The following is a 19,272-nucleotide window of genomic DNA, read 5'->3' on the forward strand; positions in this document are numbered from 1 at the left end:
TCAGTTACTTTTTATGTGTCAAACCCCTTTAATTAAAGCTGAAGGCCTGTACTTCAGACATATATTTGATTTAAATTCCACAGTGATGGTGTAAACAGGCAAAACTATAAAAATTGTGTCTTTGTTTAAAGTATGGACCTCACTGCCTAAGTGACAGGTAGGTGTTGACACAACCCTGGCTCAAAGGGTAGCGCAACAATTTCAGAGATAAATAAATATGCATTGTGTTGCTGTATGAACATGTGCTGTGTCAGTGAACAAAAAATAAAGCAGCTGATGTTCAATAGATCAAGTAACCTGGAGGAGAGAGAAAAAGACTGAGTACCTCAGCACCTACAGTACAAGCAAGCAAACACACCAGCCCAGGTGTCAGCCATCACTCCCAGTGAGCCACTCATCATGTCCCAACAACCAGGTACTGAAGCCTGGGGGCCGTCACATTTCTAACATGGGTGGATCTAGCCAGTAGTTTTTTGCTAGGTGTCAACTAAACTAATTTGTCTCAAGAAATAGCAAACATTTGTGGTGCTGGTGCCCTGTGCTTTACAGTGGAACTAACAGACTGCTTCAGAAGTCCAAAGTCTGTGTTACAATTCTGAGGGAAATCTTTAGCATGTTAATTAGCATTAATAACCAGGTACCTGTGTCTGTGTGATGCTTAAGTATCAGTATTCCACCTGCTCACCTGAATGTGGCCACACCAAGCTCCAAAAATTGTCCATGTCCATCTTTTATATCATACATATTATATTCTGGGGTTGTGTTTTTGCTAAAAACAAGCTAATTTTTACGAAACTAAATCCAAACTAATACATTTCACAATCACGTGACAAAACGCACCACAGGTATAAAGTTGTGTACTTATCTGCTCACACAAAAATGACCATGTAACTAAAGATGAATTAATATAGAAACATTCATAATAGCAGTATGAAGAACAGTTGCAGGCATATTAGCAGCAAAACAGAGTAGAATGGCCGCTAAAAGGCCCTCTTTGTGTAGATTGTTGGAGTTCTGTTATTGATATAATCAACATGACTAAATACTGGGTGGTTTAAATCATGATCCACATTTTCAAATTATGAAACTGATCATATATTTTGTATGCGACTTTAGTATTCAACTTAACTAATAAACAGGCTTATCAGCTAAACAAAGACGAGAAGAAGCATAAAGCAGTATGCAGTGGAAATAATCAAGTACATCAAAACCATAATTAACTACAGCACTTCAGTTACTAAGTATATTATCACTTATATCACACGCACATCCTCTTGAATCAGTCACAGCTTTGAAATCTTTCATATTTTTCTTAAGCACAGCACGTCGAAAATGCATATGTATTACTACTATGTTATTACTGCATCATTCATTCATTCATTCATTCATTCATTCATTCATTCATTCATTCATTCATTCTTACTATTATTACTTCACACATTCCCAAATTCAGTACGGAAAAACCGTCTGTATCTCATTGGTAAAAATGAAAATAAATATGATGGGTAAAAATAAACTGGCAGAAACCCTGTCAGTTACAGTTATGGATTATGATTAATTACACTGGAACCCCTGCTGAGACGTCACTCAGACAGACGGAAACGTAGTTCTTAACTCTGAGAGCTGGATGAGCCTCACTGCATACAAGAGAAGAAAATACATTTCAACTCAGCAGTCGGCCCGGGCTTGTAGCTCTTCCACCGGCCAAGTAAAGTAAGCTGCTGCAAATGGTTTCACTAGTGCAGAAAAGTTCAGATGGAAAATCCGCAAAGTATCCAAGGCTGGACTGGGACAAAAAATCGGCCCGGGCATTTTGACTAGAGACCGGCCCACCAGGATAAAGATTGAAAATGTGACGTCATTCAGGGGTAAAACCGCAAAGGATTCTGGGAACTTGTGGCAAGAGGTACTAGCGCACGCAGGCTTTCAATTGAACTCAGTTACACAGCGATAAAAAGAAACACAAAAAATGGCAAGAAGCTGTTGTATTATTAACTGCAATAGCCGGTCGCATGACAGCCACGATAAGCCGGTAAAGAGATCGTTTTTTTGTTTTTTTTATCGGATTACGTTGTTGAAGAGAAATTTTTTAAGCCATGTTTCCGAAGTAAGAGCCGACGGATGGTCTGGATATACCAAATATAACGTCTCAGAACACTCCAGCTCACAGGTTAGTCTGCTCCAAGCATTCCCACAAAGGTCAGAGTTTTGTAGTAGTTAATACGTCATTTTTCATAACATAATTGATGATATAGGTTACAAGCAAGTCTGGCGCTGAACAGAAATTGTGGCGCTATGCTCCTTTGTTTATTGTGCATAAATAGTAAATTGTCCTGACACAATATTGCGTTTCGCTTCTGTTATTACCATGGTACATTGACAAAAACATATACTTTTATTCACAGGATAAAACAGTTGTTTTGTATCACTAATTGTCCAGTGCGATTACAGCATACAGTGTTATTGTCACTGCTACATTTCTGTAATGCTACCAGAAATTATTTCCACTACTAATTAATTACCGTTGAGCTCAAAGGTCCTATTAATAAACGGTTAACGAATGTGTATTTATGACGACAATTTGTGAGACTGGTAAACTTATGATACGTACGATGGTCTTTCGTTCTACACGGTGCGTTTCAAGGTCCTGTACCCATCCGTCGGTAAACTGTACCTGGGCTTGTTGCAGTGACCTGAAGTTACTAAACTTCATGGGTGTATGCACTCACTCCAAGAACCATATAATTATAAATATGAGCGTGGTGAAAGTTGGGCAGCACGCTAACGTCTTTTGTCTACTCTGTGTGCTCGTAAGGGTCTGACCCTTTCACTCCTTTGATTTTTTCCTCGTATCTTTTCTTTGTCTTTTCGTCGAGTCTGTCTTTGTACGGACCGGCATTGTTTTTCCTTTTGTTTTGTACATTCCTTTTTTGTGCGGCAAAGAAAAAACAAGAAGGTATTGGAACCGGAGAATGAACGTTTTGCGGTGCTGCAAATGCTTGCATTTGATGCGGTACTTGGATTGTTTTGCCACTAATTCCCGGCATGCAATGCGCGAAAATCACGTGATTGCTAAACAAGGGAGCGGGTGCATTCGGCCTCCTCGGCTGTAATTGGTCCAGCCCAGAGTCGATCATGACCAATTGGCCAATCCAACACCTTTCATTATATATACCCTTCCTAAAAAAAAATAAAAAAAATTAAAAATCCATCGGCCCATAAAAACAAAAAATTGCCAGCGGCCCACCGGGCAAATGCCCGGTATGCCCGATGGCCAGTCCAGCTATGAAAGTATCCTTTTAATATAACAAATGCGTAGTCTTAGAATTGTGAGGTCCTGTCATTTTTCATCTATTACACGCTGACGTGACAGGCATCGGCCCGGGCCAATACGTCATCATAAAAGCCATTGAATGAAAGGCTGATAGCACAGCAGCACACAAGGGGAACTTCTTCATCTGCTAATAAAGTGCACATTCACTGGTCATGGAATCTGGTGAGTGCGTGTGTGTGTATGGAAGGTGAGTTATAGTAATGGTCCTCGAATGGCAAGGGAGTCTTAAATGGTGCTCTTTCAGAAGATAAACTGGCATCTGCAGGAGTTTAACTCTCTCTCCCTCTCTCTCTCCTATACACGCATACATCTATACACACCTGCCTCTGTGTGTGCACGCTTGAGACTTGTGAGATATGATATTAGACAGTATATAATACTGCCATAAAGAGCTCTGAGGCAACGCACATGTTATAACACGGACCTCTCAAGAAGCAGACCTGTCACATTTTCCCGGAATGCCAGTGTGCTAAATGTTAACCATAGTCCCCAGACAATGAGGCCCTCAAGGGCGTTTTCCACCTCCAAAACGGGGCATAAGGACACGGAGAAAAGTAAGTGTCAGAATGTGCTAAGCTGGGACCGCTCTGTTTCTCCCCGTGGGCTCATACTGGTCTTCTTTTGCTGTGTATAAACAAGCAACATCATCATCTACAGTTTGCGATTTATAGCCGGGGGACCGCAAAGTTTTTTCACACTTTGAGGAAGGAATTAGGACATCTTTTGCGCGTGAGAGAACGCGCGCGCACGCGAGGGAGGGAGAGAGAGCATTTGAAAACGTCGTAAGTGAAGGGAAGTCAGGGTGCAGCGGCAGCACGGTTTCTGCCATGGAGTGAAAGGAGGAAACCTCCTCTTCGGCGTCGCCTGCATGCAAATGCACCCGACCGGGGTAGAATAAGGCTGGTTCACCACGCTCAGGTGGAACCGCACCATTGACTTGGCGTGGAGCGGTGCTTATCCTCGAACTTAAAGCAGCAAGACACGGTCGCTCAGAATCTTCCAGATCGCATCCAAAGGCTCATACAGGTGACAAGTGTGCCCAACTTCACCGCACCGGCCGTGCTGACGCGCACAGTGCGTTTGTCCAGAGGTTGCTCGTTGCGTGATACCCCGCCGCTCCTCTTCTGACATTTCGCAGCGCTGCCGTGCACATGCAGACTGTGCGTGTGTGGCAGCGTGACGCATTTGCGCCTTTAGATTTGATTTATTTATTTTTAAGAGTCTGGAGTGTCGCGTTTTCGGACAAGTTTGGGTACCGATCGGAATGATCGTCATGTCCGCATGGGATAACTTGCGCGTCTCTTTGTAGAGTGACACAGAGCTCGGCTAGGTGCTGAAGTTGGTTGGGAATAATAATAACAGTACGTAGCGCAGAGGACGAAAGAGGACGAAACGGCTGAATTTATTGCCAGCATCGTCATCTCCGTGTAAGGAATCGAAACTGCGCGGGGGGGACTGCTGCTCTTTCCTCCTCTTCATCTGCACACTTCCAGCTTTTTCTTTTCTTTCCCCCCTCTTTTCTCTTGCAGAAGCATCAAAGTGAATTCCAGCTCCTGAAAGCACAGCTGCGTAAACTTGGCCAGATCTGGTGACATTGTAGCCTGTGTGTGTCTGTGTGGGTTTGTGTGTGTGTGATAAGCAGCCTGGATGGATATGCGGCTCACCGAGGGAATTTGAAAAGCAAAGGGGGATTACTATCGGTCCCTCTTTTGTTATAACCTCAAAATGGATGCCCACGTCAGGCTTTGGAGATGCAACTGGATTAGCCACTCTTCCGCTGATCTGCTTGACATCTGAGTGGCACAAGTGTTCAAAGTTTGGATAATCTCAAAGGCTGACGGTGTAGAATGCAGTCTGGAGTGAAGACGCTCTCCGCAGGTGGAGGTGCGTCACTCTGCTGCCTACTGCTCCTCTGGCTCATCTACTCCCATCTGCTCAGAGAGGGTAAGGGCACTTACAGCTATTTATTACTTTGCCAACAGCAGCAAGGTCTCTGAGGGCTTTTTATTGGGATGCAGCTGCACATGGTGTGGTCAGATCCTGTCATTCTGGGGGAAAATTCCTATTACGCCCAATTAAACAGCCTCTGTGCTCATCAGAAGTCAAATTACGGTGACCTTGTTGAACCTCTTTGCAGCCTGATTTGGCATCTCAGTAATAATATTCCCAGTCAGTGTATAGTGATGTTATTTTGCACAGTTTCATCATGTCTGATAGCACTATTATGTACCTAGGAGCTTTAGACCACCATTTCCAAAACACTTTTTAAGAATCTGAAATGCATTAAGAATAGTTATAACCTTCAACCCAAACAACCCTGATTTTTTTCTGTTTTGATGCTGGACCAAAAATCAGGCTCTTTGCTGTCATGTGGGATAGTAATTTGGCGAATCTATAACTGAGCCTTAGGTGAAAAAACATCAGAAAGCCTTCAGCTATTGTTTTTCCACTTAGGTTAAGGCCTTTATATGCTTCCAAGCCATGTTTTCATCTTGAATAATGCATCCACTGGTGCAATTACACCTTCACCCTGACACAGAATAGAAAGCAAAAGGATGTTTCCCTGCACTTCATTGGCTGCTGTCCATAACACAACATTTCCGCCGCTGTCAGAGACAGAGAACAGGCTTAAAGTACTGGAACTTGTTGGGAGATGCTGAACACTAAGTTTGCAGATTAGATCTTTTAATCAAGCATTGGCCGGCAGCATAATTACCACTGTGGAGGAGGGATAGTGCCTACATCAATGTCTTTGGCAGCTTGCCGGGAACAAAAGTAGACACTGATGTGAAAAATGAACTGCCTGCGCGTTGAAATGTGCTCCCTTTGCCTCTAATTTGCAGTGTTTTCTCCCAAAAACGCTGCTGTCACCAGCCTCTAATTCCCACCCCTCTCAAGCCTGTGCATATTATCCAAGGAGCCACAGCTACCCTCCTGTTCCCCACAGCCATTTATTATTGACTCGTTTTCATCTGAAAGTGATCTCATTAGCACATGATTGTACAAATTACTCGATCAATCTCTTGTGAACTTTGTTGCCCTTCATATATTCCCAGGGTAAGTGAGATCTCCCGTGCATGGCCTGGTAGTTAAAACCTCTGGATATGATTTTTGGGGTAGACAGTCTCCCTGTTTGTTGCTGACTGGTTTTAGAATAAAATGTGTCATATATATATATATATATATATATATATATATATATATATATATATATATATATATATATATATATATATATATATATATATATATATATAATCATCAAAACCAAGTCATTTGAAGCTGGCTGGACTGACCAGTTACTGCACTCATAAAAGCAGCTCTGATTTTTTTAGCATTACAGTCTAAAAATATAACAAGATTCATTTGCAGTATTTCTTTTAGCATTTATAGCTAAGCATCACTATTAGAGTCAAAGCACTGTTCACTTTCCATGAAAAGCTCAGCCAGTATGGCCCCTGAGGGCCTGAGAGCCACACTGTGTGCCGGTGAACTGGCGAGCAGGACTAACTTGAGGTTAGAGGCTGTGCTGCCTCCACCGTCTTCATAGCCCATCTGTCATGGCGACCAGGACAGGAAATCAAAGCCTAGCAGCTCTGTCCATGCACGCCATTGGGCCACCGTCGGTCACAATAAATGGCCTGTCGGCTGCTCTCAATGTTGCCAGTTTATTCAACAATAAATTTGGAATTGTCTGGGATTTTCGTACTTGGGCCACATTCCGGTTCAGTGGTGCAGCCAGGGAGCAGCGGTGACACATCTCTGCTTTGTCACTCACAAACCTCGGAGTTAGTATGAAAAGGGAGGGTGGAGTGCTGCATTTTTACCCACATTTATTCGCTGGAGGTGAAGGGATAGTTGGCCTTTGCTCTAACTCATCTGACAGAATTCTGTTGCCATGGCAGTAAATCATTAATTTGAAATAATTTGCTCAGATGAGACTTCTTAAATCTTTATTCATCTTTGATGCAACAGCAAAATCATTTCTGTGTTTCTCAGCTGCTCTTTCCATAGATTACTTATCAGCATGTGTAGTGTGGTATCTTTTCTTTGGATTTCCCATTAAGGATGTTTAAGCTGTCATAATTTCTCATTTTACCACAGATGATTATGTGAAACGGTTGTAGTAGCTAACCGATTTAGCAGCTCTCGCCTTCATTTTCATTCATCTTTTTGGCCTCTTTATATGCACTGTTTGGGTTTTCAAGCATTCGAATCTTTCTGAGACTAGTCTGATTGCAAATAGCGGTGGGTGACTGCCTTCATCTATAAAGCTCTGATGACAGCACTCAACACTGCTCAGCAGACAAACTTAGCAGCAAGTTGGTGAAGAAAGCTGAACCTCTGTTTTTCTCAGTAGAAGATGGAACTCTGAAAAGGGTTGAAAGCAGAGCCATTGAGTAAGACAGTCCAGTCACCGGGGGTTCTGAATTCGGGGTAAACAGTTCCTGCAAGTGCTTAGCGGGCAGTTGGAATGTACGCTTAAAACATACAGCCTTGTTTTTGTTTAACTACCTTTTAAAAAGACATCTCAGACTTCTGTGCTGCTATATCTCTATGGTGCAGCTAGCATAAGTTGCTAACCCCCGTTGCTAAACTTCTGTGAGTCTCCGTGATCCGCCATTGCTGTAAAAAAAAAAAAATGGTGAAGTGACTCTTCCATTCAACAGCTCTGGTTGAGAGGAGACTCCAAATTCATTTTATCTGCTGGTTAGCGGATCTAAACCTGTTGAACATTGAATGTGACTCTGAAAAACAAACAGAAACATATGATGTAGAGCAAAATATATTTAATACAAGAGAAGGTGGACAACCCAAATAAATGAAACCACAGGGTGATTTCCTGATCTTGGTGTTCTGTTTTGTACAGAAAGTGCTTCTCTATACAGCGCATGTGACGTGTCATGATTAACGTGTCATTTTGGTTTGTTTAAATAATCCAGTGAGTGCAACAATCTATCCTGTCACCCTGCTCTGCTGTCGACGCGGCTGACAGCACATTTATGAGCCACGTCTGTGGCCCGTGTCACTACATTTTGATGTGACTCACCGAGACTGTACAGAGAACAGGCTCATGCGGTTCAAGTATCAAAACCAGACCGATTTTACTCCTGATGAATTATTCTGTATCCTATCATGGTCATTTCCCCCCGATGTATATGAGAAAGCAAATCTTCATGGTGCACCAGAGAGATAAAATTCAAAATCTTTGGTTGGTATTCTCTTTTAACTCAGAGAGCAGGGCCTATCCATCCAAGCATTAAACTAATCAGAGTACCGGAGAATTACTGACTTTTTGAAGTGAAAAGAATGATTTCCATTCCAGTCTTCTTCAAGGCGGCATTTTAAGCATGCAAAGGGAGACCTACTTTGATTATGACCTTGGCTGTAAATTGTAAGCAAATCATTGAGACCTGCTTATATAGGCGGTGGGGCTTTAAAAGTATGAGCATCTTTATGGAACAAAATGAAAAGAATTTTTACAGCTAAATCAATTTGGCAGCACACAAAGCTCATATTTCATAACTCCCCGAATATAAATTCTTTCTAGCCGTCAGCTTTGACCTCCCTTGTGGTTGACTGTAGCGCACTACTCAGTGTATTTCTGCATTGTTATTTTCTCTGCGGAAATCTCTGGGCTTGAAACTGCTCCATCATTGGCAGAGTGGTGTAAATGATTTGAGTTATGTTCCTTCGGACTTCTGTCCCTTTCTATTTTCTGCCTGATGCCGTGATCATATTTTCTGAGAGGGAATGTGCTTGAGTGTTAAAGCTCACACAATCCCGCATTACTGTACAGTACTTATGGGGTCGTAATAGTCCTCTGATGTTCACCATTTTCTCTGTGTTTGCAGTAAAGAAGGAGGGCATCATGGAACGCTATCTGGGGGGGAATTTGAAATGAGTCACCGTGGCTTTATACAGTCATCTCTGCGCTACATTCAGCAGAGCTACTGTTTGCATTTGCAAGGCATATTGTACATTCGCTCTCCATGCCTCTAGCCTGTTTTCATCCACAGCAAATTGTTTGAGCGCACTCTGTATTGTAATATTCTGCAGCTGTGCTGTGCGACAGCAAAAGAAATGCATTCAAAGCCATCTCAGTCATGTGAACCGTACCACAGGACAGACCTGAAATACACTGTGAGTCCTAGCAGGGGATGGATGTAAGGGGAATGTTTTCTATTTTAAAGCTGCCCTTGGCAATGTCACACAAAGGTTGCAGACAAACTGTACAAAAAAATGAACTTGGGGATCTTGAAGTTCTCTAATATGATGTTAGCAGACTACACAGCATGCTTTTGCTTTCTAGTGAGAAAGGAGACAATCTAAAGCTACTGTGCCCCGCTTTCCCCAAGGGAGTGCCATCCTACGGCGGCTACGGGAAGTTTCAATTTGTCATTCCCTGTGGGTGGAGTAGTGTTCACACCTGACACGGGAATTAAATTTGAGCAAATAGAGCCCATTTCTGGTGTCTCAGTTGGCAGGGCGGCAGTGCCTTTCAGTGGTTGCTTGTGATTGTCTGAAAATCACACTTGATGCAGCTTAAAATATTCTGTCATTCGAATGCAGAGCTCAGCATTCGAATATGAGCAGCTTCTCAAGAGAGAACAACAAGGAGCAGACTGACTGAGGGCTAGCACACTGCAGAGAAATGTTCTTTATCTAATAACATAATTCATCCCACCCCAAATGCTCCAACATCTCCCTACCATTACACCCGATTCCTTTCGCACTGTTTTATTTGAAATTGCATAGTTACCATTACAGGTCCTCTAACATCAGCAGGGAGTTGTTCACTTGTATAATTATCAATCGGACTAACATAGAGTATTCAAATAGCATGTGAAATTAAGTGGTGGCACATGTTATGCTCCACTGCTCTGCTGCCCTACTTGTTTAGCAGCAGAAGATCACGGCGATGTCAGGAAACATATAGCACGGGGTCAGTCAAACATCTGCCTCTCTCACCTGGTGTCCTATTACATGCTACCTACTGCGCTGCACGCGTCAAGTGCTGTTAAGGTAATGAGATGGACTTGGCTGCGGCTGCCTTGGCTACCATATGCACAGTCAAATAAGCTGGCTGTTTGATGTCATCCTGAGTTGTTAATAGAAGCCAGAGCTGTGAGATCAGAATGGACATGAGGAGAAGATCAGGTAAAAGTTCGGGCTGCAGTGGCGAATAAATCCAGATTAACTCACTGAAATTACCTTTATGTTTGTGGGATTGAGTTTATTAGCTTCCTTTGAGGTCGTGAAGCAGAGTAACAGTATTTTAGAGTGATCTCTTACTTAAGTTAGCTGAGTCTATATGTGCCACAATTGGTGTTGAAATAATTATCATCTATTAGAAAGCCAATTTCAAGCAATTTCAAGAACTTTAAACTATCGTTCTTATAAACTATAAACTATAGAAATTCTTCTGTGTGAACAAGAAAGTCATTTGACCCCACAAGACAATAACTTATGTACACAAAAACCAAAACCAAAGGAAAATCCCACACTGGGCTTCACTGACTCACATTACTGAATCAGAAAAATTTGAAAATTATTCAAGGTCTTCTTATTACAGATTTTTGGGATACCAGTAAAAATTAATGGTGTAACATAAAGTTATATTCTAAGTACACCAAGACTTACAGTGGGAGTCCATTGTCAGGCTCAGACTACAGTCATGCACACTCTCACTCTGTGCAGTCCTGTGAAAAACTAAGTGCAATCTTGCTGCTTCCAAAGGAAGTAACAGGGTAAAAATGCAAATGCAAATTAACAGGATACTCAAATGCAGCTGATCAACAGCAAGTGTGAGCGCCTCTATAAAAACAGAGGTTTTTGTAAATTTCCTGGTCAGTAGCAGGTGTGTGTTAAAGATGAAGTCCCAACAAATTCACCAAAAAGCCTTAAAATCGACGTGAATGAACAAATGCCCACAATTCTCAATGACCTGAAGCAACGCTGTGAAGAAGAGTGGCCCAAAATTCGTTCACAGTGATGTGAGAGACTGAGAAAGTCATATGGAAAATGATCACTGTAAGTTATTACTGCCAAAGGTGTTTCTACATACTTTGAATGGGCTGTGCTCAGTTGTCCTTATAACAACTTCCTTTTTCACATGACTGCACATTGTGTCTTTCTGTTACAGTAGTCACTATCTCAGCTTTGTCAGTTACAGTCAAAATCTTGTGACTGAAAAACATGATAGTTTGCATGTTCCTCTCTTTCATGGTGTTTGGGATGTAATCGGTAAGGAGACGTGTTCCAGAAAAAGAACTTTAAAAATCACTGACACACAAAGTGGTTTGTCTGATGCTGGCACTTGTGTTTTCAATTTCTCAGCTCCATCCAGCTTCAACAATTCTTCGTATTTTTCTTTGCTATGTCTAAAATTGTAGAGCTGGTGTAGAGCACTGCGCTCATTTGGGTCATCCTCACAGAGGTGGTGGAGTCATGGTGGAAGAATCAAAACATTTCTATCATGCTAGTCTTCCTGTCATGAGTCATCTCAGGTGCAGCATCAGTTTTCATCCATTATGACACAGCATGCAAGATAAAAAGACCAGTGGTACCCATTTTGTACTATTCCTGGCCCAAAGCTGCACTCTACGTCTTCCAGTTTGGTCTGAAGCAGTTGTTGGGCAGAAAAGAATCAGATAAACAAGAGTATAAAGCCTAGTACAGGGAAGGGTGTTCATTTCTACAAATAAAGACAACGCAAACTGTGTTTTTCCAGTGCTTATGTAACTTTGTAAGTTATCAGACAAAATTTTCAAGGTCCTCTGTGGTTAAATTGTTCAGGAAACTGGTCATAGTTAATGTCACACAAAGAATTTTAACTTCCCTTTATCCGGTCGTTAAGTGATGACATGACGAATCCTACTTCCGGGTATAAAGTAGTCTGCGTTTAATATGGCTTTTGTGTTGTTAACATGTTTAATGTTTTGTATTTTCTTCTATTTAATCTCAAAAAGCTCCTAAAACAGTCAGTGAGCACTGTTGACCTACCTCGGCTTTTATTACCGCTAATCGTTTATTTAAGCTCAGTTTTTAAAACCTTAGGATGTAACTACAGCCCAGCCCATGCAGCAGTATATGAATGACTAACCTCGTATTGTGGATGGATTATCTCAGTTGTTCTCCTGGATGAAGTTTGGTCCTTTTACAGCATAGGTGTCAAACTCTGGCCCGCAGGCCAAATTTGGCCCGCAGCCTACTTACATTTGGCCCGCGAAGCCATACCAAATTACTATCAGAGCTGGCCTACTGGTATTATACAGCTAATATATATATTGTTTAGTATTAAGCTTTGCTTGTTCCATATTCAGTTTTTCAGCAAAACGTGTTTGAGTCCATAAGAAAAGATTCATTCTTATATCTGGAGGAATAAATATATTTCAATAAATATTAACGTTAGCCCGCGACTTTGTTCCAGTTTTGAATTTTGGCCCACTGTGTATTTGAGTTTGACACCCCTGTTTTACAGCATCCTGCCATGCGATTACATTTGTTCCTGACCACCGAGAACACTCACGTTAACTTTTATCGAGTGGAAAAAAGTTAGCTTTTTTATATTATGCTAACATAGCTGTGTCGCTAGCGGTCACGTAGCACATCATTATATACCAGCTAGCCAAACTTCAGTAACCCTACAAACGTCACTGCTGTTTAGTTTTCTGTCTTCATTTATGTTGGAAGTGATAGCAGAGCTGTATGTTTTCATTTGTTTCCAAAACCCCGCAGTCAGGACATGCTATATTGTATTTAGATAGAAGCTAGCGAGCTAACTCCCTGCTAATTTCTAACTCCGTTAAATGTCATAAATTCCGTTTTCATGGATGCCTGATCATTTTATTAAAGATGAAAGACTTTAGACAGTTTTTCAACTCTCAGTAATGCCATAGTGTTCGTTTGATATATGGACCCGCAGCGGAGTTTAGGCCCAGACACGGCTAGTGACGTCAGACTTAACGACCGGATTGTGCAGTTGTGTTTTTTTTTAGCACCACTGATGGCTCCTGTGAACCTTGATCACACCAGAGAGGTTCTAAATAAGAGAAAATGTGTGAACATGATATGTTTTGTGCCTCTTAATATTAAATACACTTTTTTTGAGGGTGGCGTTCTGTCTCCGAGAGACCCTCTTTGTGTCCTTGTCACTGCAGTTTTTGCTATTTTGGGGGGCTTTGGAAAGGACAGTCATTAATTGTTTCCTTCCTTGTTTCCTGTTTCCTTCTTCCCAAATGCTGGGTAAGCATCACTGAGCAAGATGCAGATCCCAAAGATTTCACCTTGACACCACCACTAATGTGTATTTATTTGTGTGTGTGTTTGTGTGTGGCTTAATGAGAGGATTTGCAGAGAGCTTTGTCCTCAGAAAAAAAAATAAGTGGAAAGCACTTTATAAAAGCAGTCCATTTAAAAAGTTGATTTAATCCATAATCAAAACAATTATTAGTGTGTCCCTAAACACAAGACAACTACAAGGAAAGCATAAATGTGCTGTGTGAGATAGCTGGCTGATGCTGAATGGGGGTTTTAGCCACTTTTAATTACATTTAAAAAATTGATAGAGGCAGCCACTACTAATCAGTTATGACAGATTACCTGCATCATTAACATTTATAATTTTTCCTGCAATGTTTCCAGTCTCCCACAGAAGATCTGCTGGATTCATATCAGATTCTATACATGCTAATATGATTGTCATGCTCTCTAAACTAGCGTTTTGTTGCCAGCCCCATTTTCATTCTTGAGAATGCCACTTCTGTCACAAAAGGAGCGCACAATGGAATGAAGATAATCACTCACACTTATTATTGTATCTGAGTGCGGTGATTAGAGTCAGATTAGAAAAGTGGTCGGAGTCAGTTCCGGATGTTTAGGCGAAACCAGCACAGAGGAGCTTTGTGCTATAGCTTTGGTCCCTATAGGGAATAATTCCAAACACAATACGTATTGTCATGAATAATTAACTGCACCACTCTACAAGATGTGGAATTTTTTATAAATATAGTGCAAAACTGTATCTTGGAAAGTCGCGTTGTGCAATAAAACATTGTGAAACCTCGCTTCCATGTGTTTCAAAGCTCCAGTAATTACAATCTATAAAGGAAGATTGTTTTAATATGGAAATGGAATCCTAGTCATAGTTCATTCAGTGCAGCCTCTCATATAATTTTATGGCAAATTCCCTGAGGAGAAACAGAGCTTTTCTCACAAGCTCCCAATGTGGTTTCACTTGTACAGGAGCAGCGCGGCGCTGTCTCCTGCGGATGCCCGTTAAATCTGATAAAGCTTTTTTTCTTTTTTTTTTAAATCAGTTAAGACTGACTTCTGATGTATCTGCACAGTCTTAATTAAAGACACAAACAAGGAAAAAAAAGATAAGCTAGAAAGGACTGAAAGTTTTTATTGGTTAGTACAACTAAGAAACAGCAAACTGCTGCAATCAGCTGCGATGTTAACAGGGATGATGATAATTGGCGGCTTTGTATATTCACGGTCCGTCGCTGAGGTCGTGCCAGTGTGGTGTATCTAGAGCCCAACGGCTCTTAGTCCAGCAGTGATGCACACTGAATCAGACTAACAATGTGAAAGCAAGTGTGGACTCCTGGCAGCCTGTTTCAGGCAGAGTTATTAAGATATTTGTGCGCCTGTACTTTGGTGATCTGCAGTGTGTCTGATCAAAGAGCTGATATGTAGAGCACAGACTCACATCTTTGCTCTAACCTGTGTGCGTTTGGTCCCCTGTGTGTGTCTGTGTTGCCAGTTAGCACTAGCATAGTGTTATGATTCACTGATAAGGTGATCAAGCTGCCAGTCGGTGCTTAAAGCCAGTGTCTACTACTTCTTGTTGTCATTTCTGACAGGATCCAGGGCCTGTTCAGCGACCATTCCCATCCTTCAGTCGGCGCTCTCCTCGCTGCCACGGCCATATGTGCATTTCATCATGTGAAACAGAGACGAGGCAAAGTGTCCTCACACCACTGAGTGACAGAAACCCTCTGTCACATGAATTAACTCCTGTACGTATGATGGAGCGCTGGCCATGGCTAAGGGCGCTTTACAAAGCAGCTACCCCCACCCACACACTACACAACTCACCACTTCAACTCCCCCAGCGCCTTACTGTTGTCTTCCTTCAGGCTTATTACATGAAGCCCATTCATCTGTTCAGTGTTGAGCACTGATATCTGATGGCACCTCTGTCCTCCAAGCAACAACCAAGTATACAGGATCTCGCCTCAGCAGAAAAACGAGAGAGGCGGGTGGGCTGAGTGATGGTGGTGCGCGGTGGAGGGTGGCCAGCAAGGCTGATGTTATGAAATTAGATTTACATAGCAGATCTCTGTAGAGCTGGTTTTGTTTTATGGCTCTTAACACTTCTGGAGGTAATTTTATGGAAAAAGTAAACCAGTCTTATCAGCTTAAATAGCAAAGTGTGGCTGTCAGTGGAAACTGCAGCCCATTCGTTGATCTATTAACTGAGAGGCTGAGATACCCCGTAAGCCTGTTTTTGATGTCAAGTAGCACTGCTGGAAGTGAAAAGTACTTCCAGCAAACGAGTAGGGCAGAACAAGTCGGATAATATGATTAGCCAACTCTGGTGTAGAAATATAAAGTTTGACCTGCACGGCGGTAGAGAAAACATTACCTACAACTGAGGAGTCCCTCCTCTGTGGACCAAGTATGTGGACCTAACCAAGTATTTTGTTGCTTAAACACAAACAAACTGCAACTAGAAAATATAAAATGAAAGAAGGTTTAATGCCAGAAAGCTCTGAAGGAAAAGCAGTCAACCCGGCAAGTTAATTTTTGCCCGTGAGTCTATCTATTGCCTACCTAACTATCGTTGCTATGGACAGGAAGTATCTCAACTTGGTGAATTATGCTAAAAGAAATGCCGCAGGGTCACCTTAAATCTTCACAGACATCTTGCTCTGATACTTGGATGTCTCAGCACTGCTCAGGTAATTTTATGAGTCATTTGTGTTCATCAACAACCCTTTCAACCTTTGCCATTATTGCGCTCATTTCATGCTACATAGCAGTTAGCGTCTCACTTAATGAGCATTTGAGTGTGGCGGGAAGCGACTAGAAGCAGCAGCATAAAGGAGCTATGGTTGGTGAATGCCAAGGATTGACCTTACAGGAACTGCAGTACACACTCTTCTCTAATCTGCCTTTTCTCTTAGATGTTTTGAAGAATGGAGAACCTCCCCTTCATACACCCCCCTTGCCCCTCCCATGTAGTTCATCTGCAACTAAAGCATGCTTGCAAAATGTAGATTTCTCCAGTTTGTGTAATTAATTTAAAGATAACACTGTGGCAAACTTGGAAAAGCTGCTTATACACGTGTCCCTGGCCAGGGAGTTATCCATCAATTTGTAATGCCTGGAGAACTCTGAAGTAATTCTCTGTGCTTGGACAGAACTATAAGAATAGCACACACACACACACACACACACACACACACACACACACACACACACACACACACACACACACACACACACACAGATTTCTGAGCATCACTTTAAGACATTCTGTCCATTTGCTGTCTCAGTAGAGCTTAGCTTGGCTTGAAAATTGGTCTGTCTGGTGTAGGAGCAGTGCCCAGCACCCTCTACTCCGTCAACCAAGTAACATTTTATTTCTGTCAGTGGTCCAACTCATTTGGATAGTCAAATAAAAAAGAGCAAAAAATAAATAAATGTGGCTTCAAACAGGGTGTGAGAGTGTTAACCTCACATTGTACGTTCGGGCATGGCTGTGAGTTCTCTGTTTAATTATTGCGACTGCCTGTAAAGTGGATATTTTCAGGTACACGCGAGGATAAGTTATCTACAAATGGCCAGTGTTGTCAATTTCACGGCGAGAACAGTCTTGATGTTTCATTATTTAATGGGTTGACTGCTATGAAATTTGCAGAGAACATTCATGCTCACAGTCAGAAGAAGTCTTTAGATTTTGCCCATTACGTGAAAAAAATCAATAAGTTGTTTTATGGTGCTCTCATATCTCGGAGCCTCTGACTCGTGTGTTTGTTATTTTGCAGTTATGGGTAGCCAAATGGAAGATGCTCTTTTAACTGATTTTTTTTCCCTGCATGATCCCTGTAAGGCACTTTCATCAAGAGAACTCTGTCATGCTGTATTAAAACTGAAAAAGCATTCTAGCCGCCTGCTTTTAAAGCACTAAAAACTTTCCTGACATTTTTAATGAGAATATTAAACTCTTTAGTGGAACACAAAGCCAAAAAGGTAAAAAAAAATGTCTCTTTGCAAACAACAGCCAGCCTGTCGTTTTCACCTTTGAACACCAGTTGCTCCTCTGTAATAAGTTCATTACTGACTCATTATGCTAATGTGATGTACTTTATCCTCACTGCTGTGTTTGGCAGGCCAGTTGGCGGTGGGAACCTGCGAGATAGTGATGCTCAACAGAGACAGCAGTGTTCCCAGGCGGACCATCGCCAGGCAGACAGCCCGCTGCGCCTGCAGGAGAGGCCAGATCGCCGGCACCACCAGGGCGAGGCCGGCCTGCGTAGATGGTGAGTTCAGTGACTTCTCTAGCCCAATGGAGAATAAATATTAGAGAACGTAGCTGGAGTGATTCAGTACAGCGGGAGAAGAAGTCACTTTGGCAAGCAACTGAATCGGCTGGTGTGCTATAAACATAGAAACAATCTAATTAAAAAGTGTAATTGATGAAAAAAAAGTTCAAAGTAATTTCAATATTTCTGTAACACAATGGATTTTTCCCCTATGCTTGAAGAAAAACTATTTGTATTTCACCTATAACAACTATATTGCAGTCGGCATGTCAAAACCTTTTAATATTTCCCTATATGAAGCCTGTTGTATGCAACTCCACCTTTACCACCATAAATTGAACAGCTGTAGTTCAATTAAACTATTAAAGTAGAAATATTCTCTGAGCATTTAGGGTTTTTTTTTTTTTTAATTTTAAGATTTTTTTTAGGGAAGTGTTTTTCATCAAGAGTTAAGGATCGAGTCTCCTGGCACACTTGTGTGCTACATATGATCACTAGCGGCTGGTTAGCTTGGCTTACACCCTAACCCTAACACCACTAGCAGAGTCTCCAGGATGTACAAGGAATGATCTCTTGTAAAATATGATTGTGATATTTCTATACTACTGTTAATAATGAACCTCAGAGATGCCTGCAGGCAGGGTTTAGTTTTCTTTGTACGGAGCCAGGCTAGCAGTTATTCTTTCCAGTCTCTATGTTAACCTACACTAGCTGGCTGCTAGCAGTGGCTTCATACTTAATTGAACAAGTTGTGTCAAACTTTTTACTCTTGTTGAGTGTGGGATCTCGATCTGTGTTTCTGAACAAGGTGGGAAAAAGTGGGAAACCTAGTCATGTATTTACTTTTGTACATTTTTTTGCAGTAATGCAGGAGTGGAGAACAATGAAGTATTTGAATAAATCTCGTGCAAAAAAAAATAATTTGATAGTTTTTAATGTATGTAATTGCATTGTAATTTCACAAACCTAGGAGTGCTCTCTGGATGCTCTGGTCCCGTTGAGAAAAGCTGAATAATACACTGTAAAGTAAAACTAAACACCAAAATTAAAGTAGTGACATAAATACTGAAAAAAACATTTTAGTTAATGGAAATAAAAAACAAAACTAAATTCAACTGATGCGATATTTATATGCCAAATCATAACAACAATCAATTCAAGTCTAGCAATCAGACGACCTCCTGTGATGAAGCACTTGGCGAGTGTGGGAAGCAAAAACCTTTAACAGGAAGAAACCTCCAGCAGAACCAGGCTCAGCGAGGGGCAGCCATCTGCTGTGACTGGTTGGAGATGAGACAGAGAGACAGGACAAAAACAGCTGTGGAAGAGAGCCAGAGATTAATAATAACTAATGATTAAACGTAGAGTGGTGTATAAACA

The 19,272-nt window shown here is 41.6% G+C and overlaps 1 protein-coding gene across 2 annotated transcripts in view; it reads left to right on the forward strand.

Annotated features, from left to right (window-relative positions):
* The first annotated feature begins 4,123 nt into the window (after positions 1 to 4,123).
* Positions 4,124 to 19,272, forward strand: part of tafa5l (TAFA chemokine like family member 5, like) — a 44,017-nt gene continuing 28,868 nt past the window's right edge. The window contains exons 1-3 of one of the 2 annotated variants that reach the window (XM_086277499.1): positions 4,124 to 4,360; positions 4,864 to 5,278; positions 17,740 to 17,889. In XM_086277499.1, the coding sequence (XP_086133625.1) occupies positions 5,182 to 5,278; positions 17,740 to 17,889 (247 nt within the window). In that variant the 5' untranslated portion in view covers positions 4,124 to 4,360; positions 4,864 to 5,181. Of the gene's footprint in view, positions 5,279 to 17,739; positions 17,890 to 19,272 lie in introns of both variants that reach the window. The other variant, XM_086277498.1, reaches the window with a different exon arrangement.

The sequence above is a fragment of the Aulonocara sp. 'chitande type north' Nkhata Bay genome, linkage group LG20, assembly GCF_057382095.1.
Source record: "Aulonocara sp. 'chitande type north' Nkhata Bay isolate Kocher_YH1m ecotype deep benthic linkage group LG20, A_spYH_male_GT1.1, whole genome shotgun sequence".
In the NCBI taxonomy this organism is placed as follows: Eukaryota; Metazoa; Chordata; class Actinopteri; order Cichliformes; family Cichlidae; genus Aulonocara; species Aulonocara sp. 'chitande type north' Nkhata Bay.